Source organism: Apaloderma vittatum, unplaced genomic scaffold (assembly GCF_000703405.1).
Source record: "Apaloderma vittatum isolate BGI_N311 unplaced genomic scaffold, ASM70340v1 scaffold35122, whole genome shotgun sequence".
NCBI classification, from domain to species: Eukaryota; Metazoa; Chordata; class Aves; order Trogoniformes; family Trogonidae; genus Apaloderma; species Apaloderma vittatum.
Genome location: NW_009704705.1, coordinates 9,528 through 21,298, shown reverse-complemented (window position 1 = coordinate 21,298; position 11,771 = coordinate 9,528). Strand labels below are relative to the sequence as shown.

At 38.3% G+C, this 11,771-nt stretch overlaps 1 protein-coding gene across 1 annotated transcript; it reads right to left on the bottom strand.

The window, feature by feature from the left end:
- Positions 1-2,546: 2,546 nt before the first annotated feature.
- On the bottom strand, positions 2,547-11,444 carry LOC104270711 (protein patched homolog 1-like; the record flags this gene model as incomplete). The annotated part of the gene is made up of 10 exons (XM_009865143.1): positions 2,547-2,732; positions 3,752-3,850; positions 4,471-4,626; positions 4,945-5,076; positions 5,873-6,020; positions 7,279-7,400; positions 7,975-8,173; positions 9,610-9,701; positions 9,808-9,877; positions 11,120-11,444. Coding segments are annotated over 10 exons (1,529 nt in total), but the record flags the coding sequence as incomplete, so codon positions are not given.
- Between the last annotated feature and the right edge of the window lie 327 nt (positions 11,445-11,771).

The following is an 11,771-nucleotide window of genomic DNA, read 5'->3' as shown; positions in this document are numbered from 1 at the left end:
GATTCAACAGGACAATGACCCAACACATCGCAGCCAAGTCCACAACAGAATGCCTTCAGAAAAACAAAATCCACCTTTTGGAGTGGCCAGGCCGTAGCACAGACCCAAACCCCATAGAGATGCTGTGGAATGACTTGAAGAGAGCCCCACACATGAGACATCCAAAGAATACAACAGAGCTAAAGCAGTTCTGCCAGGAAGAATGGGCTAAAATCCCTCCTGAACGATGTGCCGCTCTGACCCACAGCCACAGGAAGCGCCTGGTTGAGGTTACTGCCGCCAAGGGGGGTCAATCAGGTATTGATTCCAAGGGTTCACCTGCTTTTTCCACTTGCATTTTGAATGCTAGATGTTCAATAAAGACATGGAGGATCAGAACTGGTTTTGTGTTATTATTTTAGGCACATTATATTTGTCAATACTCTTGACTTAGGTGACAGTTAGATCCTGCTATGGCAGATTAATGCAGAACACCATGGAATTCCAAAAGGTTCACATGCTTTTTCTTGCAAAAGTATATACTGCTCTAGCATCAATAAATCCTCATTACACGTCTCCAGCTGCCCACGTTTTGCGCATTTTTCCATCTCTTATATACTTATAAGGGGTTACTCTGTGCAAGCAGACAAATTACAGATGCATGTGAGAAAAGATTGAGCAACTCAAACACTAATTTCTGGACAGCCGAACATTCCTACACATAGATTTCATATTAATCACTGCCTTTAAAAGGACTTTGTTCAAGATGGTTTTATTCTGAATAATATCAACATGTTCATACATGAATATGGTGAAATCATACTGGAAACTTTGTGTCATTTTGCTATGCAGACTTCATTTTCTGAACTTTCAGTGACTCAGTCTAGAGTGTGGCAGCACTGCACGCAAAACGTAAGAAGACTTTTGGAAAGGTATATTTAATTTACACTCAGATTACAGCAACAATTACAGCTGTAGTCTCCACATATGTTCCAAAGTCAACCTGTCATGCTCTGATGTGAAGAGTGAGAACAGAGAAAGGCTGAGCAAAACCTGATCAGATAAGAAAGAATTAATTTTGGTGGCTCCCACTCAACTGCTTAGCAACGCGATTAGGACAAAATGGCCCATCTCTGTTGAGTACTTCATATGAGATGCATTCAGGCTGAAGCAACTTCTGTGAAGCACGGGTACTACAAAGCCTGACAGTACAAGCTTTCTTCTCTGATTCCTAGTGACGATCTTGAGTACCCTGTTAGCTGCTTAAGGTACACACATGTTGACTGTTTGATACTGGGACAGAGATCAAGGAGACTTAAATAACTTCTTCCAGTAGAAGTGTCACACTTCCAAAAATGTTTCACACATTGACACTTATATTTGCTGTAAAACAAAACAATTCACTGTCACATCACTTGTAAGAAGAGACATCTAGGTTTTGGCAAATCAGCAGAGATAAATACTACTAATCATCCAGGACTAAGGATCTAGTTTCAGTTGCCACAGACATCTGCTAAACAATGAACAATCCAGAAAAAACAGTAAGGCCTTTACTTTCTGTATTATTCACTACCAAATTGTCTATTGAGAAGGAAACAGTGAACAAATTATTAATGTTTATGGGTAACATAACTGCAATCATAAACAGGTTACCATTTTATAGCTTAATGCAGGCATACTTAAATCTCTGAAAACAGCAATAATTGCCAAATGTATTATGAAAAATTGCAGCCCTCACTTCCTCTGGGTAGCCAAGGGCTCAAGTAGAATAAAAAATGATTGGAGAACCAGGCTACGGCAGAAGAAAAACAACTACTGAAAAAGTATAGTTGCCTGCTCTACAGCAAGGTCAGATAGCACTATAAATTGCTTGAGTCAGGGGAGAAACTCTCAAAGCTTTCTTGAAAGAGCCTTTGCTTTTAGAAGAAAGCTTCCTCCAGTATCCTTAATATTTCATACTCCTGAAGGTATATTATCACAAACAAATACAAGAAGACAAGGAGAGAAAAGGAGAGCAAGCAATATATGGTTCAGCACGTAAAATCCACATTTTCTCTCAAAGCAGTTGGAACGTAAAATTCTTGAAGTTTTCATCAAGTCTGCTGAAACTACATTGGGAGTAAGGCAATACAAACTGCTGGGGTAATAATCGTTACGGCAAATTCATATTTGCTGCTGTCAGTGCACTTTGGTTATAGTTTTTAAGTGTAGTAAATTGGACAAACATGAATGAAAGGATTAAATTCCTTCTAAGGAATGTTATAGTACACACTCCAGCACAGTGTACTCCTCTTCCTCTTGACTTCAGAACTCAAATCTTTCTGGAAACTTATTTCTGGTTAGTTGCATACGTCTTGGGTTTTGCACTCAACACAGCTGTGGCAGGGCAGGGTATTCTTTCACCTGTTAACGGGATGCAAGAGACTCCAGGTGTGATAAATGGGAGAAGAATCAAGGGCAGACAGCAGTTGTTATTATCCAGATCTATGGTAAACAGGGATCACATACTGGTTCAGTGAACTGCAGCAGCACTGAACAGACTTTATCACTACCACTAACAGGTATCATCATCGGCTTTCCATGATGGGACCATGCGTAAGAGCTAAGAAAACAGCGTATAAACTTACTTGGAGTGAAAATGCTCGTAAAGCAGGAATAGGGATTAAGGCAGCCATAAAGAAAGCAGTAACATTGCTGATAGATGTAAGGGCTACGCTTGCTCCCGTTCGCTTCAAACATTCACCTGTTCTGTCCTGAAAAACAAATGACGCATCTTAAAAGTCAAGTGAATAAGGTGATATCCTGCAAATGAAGGTGTCATCCTAGACACACAGGGGCATAACATCTCTACACATCTTGAAGGGGTATGTAACAAAACAAAATACAAAACAAAAACCCCAAGGACTACACACAAAAATGTCAGGGAAAAAGATAAACACATGATCCTTTTCCAACCCAATGAGCTACTTCAAAGTATATGGAAGTTATAGTAGGGGGAGGTAGTAGCACCTGTATGCCAAACCAGCTGCAATGAGCACATGTAAGACATTGCTTATACAAAACAGAACGGGCAAACATACATTGCTGTTAAACGGTTCATACTTTGCATACAAAACTTTGGACTGAGGGTAAAAAGGTCAATAAAAGGAAAGAATTATAGAAGTGGTAACATCTTAGATTTTATAACATTGATATGTCACACTGAAAAGCCATGGTTAATTATAAACACCAGAAAAGAAAACCAAAGGAAAATACACAAAATAATTCAAATTTAGGGCCATAACAGAAAAAGTAAACAGTTGATACAAATAAAGAGAAATGTTTTTTTCCTAAGTTGTCATCATCCTCTGTTTTCACCTTAACATTTTTTTGTTCTTCCATTGAAAGCATTCTATCATTTAAGTGTCAGACTCATACTTGAGTTTGCTCCTAAGTTTATACACACTTACGCTGAGATTTTGGGTAGACTTTGATTATGTAAATTAGCCTTTTTATGGTACCTATAAAAATTTCAAGACAAATCTACAACCCTGTTTAAAAAAAAAAAAAAATCAAGACAAAAAGAATACGAACATTCCAAAACATTCTATTATCACATGTATAGCTGTAATTTCCTATTTTGATAAAAACAGTAATTTCTAGACTTAATAAAAATGCACTGAGAAAAAACACAGCACTTTTTAATCACCACTAATTAATCCTGAATACAGTTATCTTTTCCTATTCAGGGCGTCTCATTGTATCCTCCCCCAAGTCCCCGTTTTGTCATTACCTCAAATGGAATTCTCTTGTTCTGCCCTGTTTCACTAAATGCATGTGCCAGAAGGAAAACATCATCTACACCAACTCCAAGAGCAAGAAACGGCAAAACCTTCAGGGAGAAACAAAACAAACAAAAAACAAGAAGGCTCTTTTATGATCTGCCATGCAGCTAGCCATTAAATGGCTAATTAAAGGAACTTTCACATTACACTGTACACAAAACCAAAGGTAAAATTAAAATCAAAGGATGTGATACAGCTTTTAACTTTTATTCTGAAATACTGCTGAGGAAGTAGCATTTACAGGTACAAAAGCTCACCAAAAGTAATTCAATTTTTGGGTAGACAAAGAATATCCAACAGTAATTCAAGTTATATTCAAAATCTTTTCAGAATTTGAACACCCTAATAAATTCAGATGTAAAGAAAAAACTTGCAGCTTCCTATGTACAACTGGATGCCTCCACTCATACTGGGAGAGAGAAAAAACAAATAACCCCCAAATCTAGTAATTATACAAACTACATGATACCCATCTTTTTCTTTAATATCATTTGACAGCATGATCACTTAATTTCTCAAGAGCATAAGCTACGAGACAGGAGAAAGGCACATGTGAAAATCTAAAGCCAAAACACTTTTGCAGCTTTTTTCCCCTCAAGGATTCAGTTGTGTACATTTACTGACAGAGTAGTTGCAATTTAACAGCAGACTTATGTCTCCTAAATACCTGAGTTGTGGCAGCATTAAAGGAAATTCCAATCAATGAGCACAGGCCCAATCCTGCAGCTACTGAGAGTGCAACCAACAAGACTCCTGCCAGCCCCACAGCACCTTGAGACTTGGCACAGTCCCACCGCAGCATTGTTAAACAGGCGTAGGCAAGCTAAACCAAAAAGCAAGGGAGAACAGAAGGAGTTGGAGAAAAAAAAGCAAAATATTAGAACAGATCCTTTTCTAACTGTTACCTTTCCCCATCCAAAATACACTTATTTGCAAATGATTTTAAACAGAATAAATAAAAGAGATACATCACAGATATTACACAAAGGAACAGGTGACAACCCCAAGGGGAAAGTTTACAAATTGTAGGTTTTATTTTAAATATGCCTACAAGGTTCTGGACTACTGACTGCTAAAAATCAAATGGGTATTTAAACCCTGCTCTACTACCAGAGAAACATAAATGTATTTATTTTATTACCATTAGTAAGTAGCCACTAGCTACTCTGATAACGCTGACATCAGAAAATGACTTTAGGATATCATCCAGGGTCGTTGTAGTAAAGGAGAGCACCTTCTGAGTAGAGTTTTGTGCAACACTTTGATGAACAACCTATGAAAAAAAAAATAAAACTTGGTGTGACTACAGAGAAAACTCATTACTATCTTCTATATGGCATATCTGCTTTTGCCTTAATGTTGCTATAATACCCCACACCCTACACAGAGATAATGCTGATGCTACACAAATATGTTTGGCAATTATTTCTTACAAACTACTGATTATCAGACAGGAATTTGCATCCTTCAGGAAAGGCTACTGCATTCTCAGCCCATTCCAAACATTTAATTTTAGTTCTCTTCGCATAACTCCACATGGATTTGCTGCAAGTATGAGTTTTGCCTTTAACCTGAGGCCAGTGATCTCTTTGGAGTGCTCCTCTTTCCCTCTGCCCGGCCATTTGCAGAGGTCAGAAGCAGTGCCACAGAGGTCAGTGCTCAGGACACAGAGGCCAGGCACTGTCACACAGCCTTCCCCAGCCAGGCTGCCACTGGGAGACCAGCCCATGGCAGGCTAATGTTTTCCAGACAGCTGCAGAATAATAACCACGCCAACCAAAAGCTTTTAAATTCCAGCTAGCCCTTTGGTTCCTTCTTAGCCCCAGCATAGCAAAAATGTCCCAGACAGTAAAGAGCAAAACCTTCACGGCTTCTTGTAAGTGAATAACTAAGCAGCTTCTAAATTAGGAGAAAAAAACAAAAATTAAGATCAGCTTAAAAACCAGGAGGCAATGACTCAGTTCCGGCTTAAGCATTGTCCTTGAAAAAATACTTTAAAAAACAGGACAGAAGGCAGCAGATCTTAGCTGGACTTTGTAGTACGATATCTAGGTTATTTACAATTTTACCTCAACATACATCCTCTGCCAGGCTTCCAGAATTGCTGCTGCCTTATCCTCGTTCCAGTTGATATGTGAAACATATTCATATCCCTTGAAGTGCTCATACATTTGCTTAGGAGTCATTAACTGAAACATGGTTTGCAAAGCCTGGGCACTGCGGTATGGAGGGAAAGGAGAGGAGGAAGAGGCATAAAATGAGCTTTTTCAGGAAATTATTTTCATGTCATCTAGTCCCAAATGACACCCTAACAGGAGCTTGTGTGAGCTCTTGATTTCACAGGGCACATGTTTTTATCAAAATTGATCAGAATATAATTATTCTTCTGTGTATCTTCTGTGTACTGATCTATGCAGTATTCAGACAAAACTGAAGCTAATGAGAGTTCTGCAATTATTTTCAGTAGGATCAATTTCAGGACCAATGAAGGTAACCCTACAAATCCATTATAAAGAACACAACTGATAGATTACTGTGAGGATGCCACAGGAACACTTATTTCTAATGAGATCTTGTAAATGCTATTGAGAATTTCTCTTTTGAAGACCTTGTACTTTTTTTATCTCTCAGAGAGAACTGCCAGATTAAATTCCTGATGCCTGACAAGCTGCAAGGAGTACACAATGGCTATAACTATCCATTCAGAATTTCCACAGTTTGCAATTGTATCCAATAATTTTAGAAGCTTAAAGAACTATTTTTTTTCACAAAAAAAATATTCTTTGGATATTTGTTGAAAGATTTATCAATGTTTAGTATGAATGTAAAAAGGTCAAAAAATTAGTTTTAGTAAAAGTTCTCTAAATATGGAAGAATTATGCTTCATCGTGCTTGCATTTTCCAGAACAGTTCTATTTACTTTTTTTTCCCCACTGAAGTTCAGTGTTCCATAACTTCTTCAAGAAGTCTGAAACAATGAAGTTTGGTTTTGTCACTTAAAACTACATTCAAGAGGTAGAGACATAGACTTTTCTTTGTATTGATGCTGGACAGAAAGTTCACTGGAGATCTTGCAGTTCTGAAAGAAGTCAAATGAGTGACCGTATTACCCAAATTATTTTTTCCCCTTTTTCCTTTGATCATATTTCAAAACATGATCAAAGGTGTTCAGTATTTTAAACACTGTTCTATGCTCCATACGTACACTCCAAACAAGAAAGTTGCCAGGAAAACACTTGCTATCTGAGCAATGTACACCATCGCTCTGAGGTTAGAAGTAGGAAGTAATGACACGTCCTTAAACCTGAACAACTATCTAATCAGTCTTAAATTCTGTTCTCTTGAGGCATGGCCTCCTAAACTGGGATACCTAATGCACATGAAGGGCAGAAGATTTTGCATGGTCCTCTCCCTGTGCCCCAAAATCTAAACTCTAACAAAGAAAAACTGGCATTTTCCTTAGACATTTGTTTACCTGACAAGTTTACCAGAACCATTCTTGACTGTACCGCCTATTATCAACTCCTCTTGCCAATGCATGTATTTTCTTGACAGTCCATAGCATCCACCACTCAAAACAAGGGCTACATCAAGAGGCTAGAAAAAGTTACAAAGAAGCAATTAATCAGTTTCATAACTCTAGACAAACTCATACTCTAATTCAATAGCCAGTGTACTGGAATAATGTACATTAAAGACAATCTATGAGGTCTACAAAAAGAAACACATTCAGGAAACCAAGTTGAACAAATCAGACGGATTATTTGCTGATCAGATGGCAATTCGTCCAAAGCTTGAGAGGACTGATAAAGAGATACATAAACTTGGAGCAGCTTGAAAGAAGACTTGCTGCGTGCTGCAAGTGTATTGCAGCAGCTAAGTCTGTCTGAGGCATCGCATTTGCTCAAATGCCACACCACCACACTGCGACACCAGTAGCTGACAACTGTATTCCCACTCCAAATACAGGGATTAAGCATTGCATCACAGAATGAGGGAAAGTTAGTGACTGTGGGCCAACAGTACAAAACTGGAACGGAAAAATTACATCATTCAAGAATACGAACTGTATAATGCCTGGAAGAAAATGGAACCTTCTTCTCCGCTCTCTGACCTCCCCACACACACCCCAGTCTCTCTTGATGATATGCACAAGGACAAGCAAACTTACTTTGGTGGAATTTTTATTGGGAGCTGTGACTGGGCAATCAGGATCAGCAGGATTCAAGCAGGGTCGATCCATATAACCATGACCAACCTCCGCTTTATTCAGCATTTCTTCCCAGCTCTCCACTTGGTAGTTTATTTTCTTTAACTCTTCCAAGAATTCTAAGGGATCAAAGTTGATCCACTGCAAAGGAGGCTTCCCTCTGGAAGAGAAATCAGGAGAAAAATGATACACATAAAAAATACAAAAGTACTGAAACAAATATACTTTTAAAATTAGAATTCGCACAAATAATTGAGTTATTTTCTGTTACAAGTTAAAACCCTTCCCGGTAAGGTTTTTTCATAAAATGTAAAGCATGTTTTAATTAGATTTGTTTATATACTTTTCATGCAACCCAGTTGTAATTTTAGCAAAAATACTAAGTTCTTACAAAGTTATTGTGCAAAAATGGAATATTCACCAGTTAAAAATACTTCAGTTTACAAGCAAAGCACAACAAATCATCAAGCACCTAAACAACAAAAAAGCAGCCAACTGCTGCTTCAAAGAATTGGGGGGGGAGGGGAGAGGGTAAGAAGAGAGGGGATTGAGGAAAGAAAGCCTTTCTCATAGTATCAGATTACTTCTTGCTAGTCTAATAATCATCTTGCAAATGTAATCAATCAATATAGCTGATCTTTGTTTATCTATAACAATACTGTGCTCCTTCAAATGCCCTGGCAGCCTGACTATCAACCATCAAGCCTTCCTGCTACCACGGCTGTCACCACTATCACTGTCACGTCTCCCACCCCCCACTTCTGAATTTGTGATGTTGACAGACTAGAAAGGCTTTTGGCTGCCTTATTCTGTGGTTCAAACCACACTGTATCTGCTTAACCAGGCTTAAGTCATTATTTTGAATCTCCCAACCAGAAAACACAAACCCCCTTATTTCCCCATCTAAAACTGTACACTAAAGGTTAGGAGATGGCCATTGCAAATTGCTTTTACAGAGACATGCAAACCAGGACAGAAACAATAACTCAAATGCTAACTCTTGCATAATTAACACAAAATGCCTGCACGGATTAACAATTAACTCTTTGAAGGACTTGCGGCATATAATATCACACTTGTAAACTCGTAAACTGTGAGAAACCACCCATAAAAGATACTATATGGTTTCTTTAATGATGCCATACGCAGAGGATTTTTAATTTATTCCTTACAAAGACCTGAGATTTAACCGAAGACACTTCCTTAGGAAAAATATTCTCAGATAATCAACGGGTTTTTTTCATTTTGAGGGGAAAAAACACAAAACAAAACACCACAAAAACCCCCACCAGAAATGTTTATTTCAGGGAAAAAAGCTTGAATTCAGAAGTTACATCTTATTTTGCATGTTAGCAGAATGAGAAAAATAACATAGGACTTAAATCAAGCCAAAAAATTCTCTCTTAGAAATAGGAAATTCTTTGTTCAATGGGAAAAAAATAATCCATGAGCATATTCTGCAGAGACACCACACTTTATCTTTTATCTTTCTGTTAAACCAGAATCTGAATAATGGGAATGCAACAAAATCATACACAGTTAGACAATTAAAATCAGTCAGACCAGAAAGTTGTAACAAAACCCAAACATGCTTACAATAGATAGGCAGTTCCTGATTGCAGCTTTGCTCCCTCCCAGAAGCAGTCCAAAGGAGTGATAATTAGGCAAGGATAAAGATATTCTATGATCTGTCAAAATCAGAAAGAAACTCACAGTTACACTAGAATATGATCAAGAACATAAGCAGCACATGGGAATACACAAATCTCAAAACTACACGCCTGCTACACATACCTGGTCCATGTAACCTGCTTCTGTGATGAGTTCTCCTGATTTATAACACAAATGTTCCAATTTCCACTGCCTGTAAGACACAAAAAAAGCATTTTTTTCCTGCGTAATTTTTGAAAGGTTATTTTTAAAATGTAACAGACATTTAAAACTGCAGTTTGTATATAGATATTGGCCTCAAGCAACAAATAATTGAGAAACACAAATATTCAGCAAAGACGTACTATACCTCACAAAAAAAGCAAAGACTTCTTTTTGTTGTTTGTTACAGACATTTGTTTTAGTTACTCTCACATTCTCTGTAAAACTCATTAAAAATAATGGAGCTGCTTTTGGATGTACAGGCTAGTCAACATACGCTAAAAGGACAGATATCCATCTTTGCATAAATGACACAGCTTGTAACTTGAGATGTCACCTAGTGACACAAGTGAGAGAGAAGCCAGCTCCAACTCAGAGGACTAGAATATTCCCAGGTGACCTGCACACACAGGATTAAAGAAATTATTAGGATTTCTGCCCTCATTTTTCAGCTATATTACAACTGCCACTGCCATGAATTCTAATGCCTCAGACAAGACAGGAGCTGGGTACAAGATAATTGGAGCCTTGGCATTAGCTCACTGAGGCATCCGGTGGATGTGCTGAAATACAGGGGACTTCATGCTTCACGAGCAGCATCCCTAGGCACATCATCATTTAAGTGGCAACCCTGAGAGAAACACTTTTCAGGGAGACATCTCACCAGCTCAAAGGTGGTACCTTCCTAAGGTGCACCTTTATTATTTTGTTGTTGGACAACACACAACTCCTAACTTCCATTATGTGTGCACAAACATATAATGTCATGTCCACGTTATCAGACTGCCATGATTCTACCCACTGCCATTTCTCACAAGACTGCATTCCCCTTTATACCCAAACTACTGGAAGGACAGTAATTTGTTCACAGTCATTATGCTGCTCAAGATAGTATCAGTGAATTAAATTCTAATGTGGAAGGATTTTCAGTGTTAGGAATCCCATCCCTAAGGTCCCATGTTTAGGAACACATTCATCACTCCTTTATCAAGGCAAGTGCCAGATACTTTAGAACTGCCCACAGGGGTACATTTTCAGCATCTCTTCCTACGCCACATACCCCATCTTATTGGTTAGAAGTCAACCTGTCATTGCTACCATACCACACAGATCAAAACATAATCCTAAGGAAAAGGTTCTGAAGTGCTAACCATTCAAAAATACATGCAGGGCAGCATGCGCCCATTTTTTAGCTCTTACAAATCATCACAAGAACTTCCGTTTTTCTCCTTACCTGTTGTACATATAGACATGTACTCTGCTGGCCTGAAGCGCAGAGTCAAGGTGCTGCCGGAGTGCTTCTGTTGTTAGTACATTAGCACCATCTTCCTGTGGAGTCTGGATCATGAGCTGGGGGTTAAACATGGCCTCTTCTCCAATCTTCTGCCGTGTGTAGTTTAACTCCTGACTCACTCGTCCACCAACTGGATGGATAAATATCAACAGCTTTGTATTAGCCAGTAACTCCTTATTCTCGATTCCCTTGATGAGTACTCTCCAGTCAGAGAAACTTACCCATGTGCATGGACTGTTCTGACTCAAACTGATGACAATAAACCCTAAAACTAGTAACAACTTTACTTTAGTAATGCTGCAACAAAAACCATACTCCTCATTAACACTGCCTCTACTGCAGGAAAACATTGATGCGTAAAGGAGAGCCTCAAACATTTTTTCTACATTATAGCCACTATCCCATATGTAAAAATTAAAAAAAAGAAAAACCTTTTCCTTGTAGACCAGACCAAATACTACATTACAATTTCTTACACTTGTATAAACAGTCTGCTCCAATAGCACATTTCAAGATAAATGGCTTTAATTGACACTCTTCTCCTAAACAGTTTGGCAAAGGCAGAAGGAGAATGTTTCTCTTTGGTTAAAAA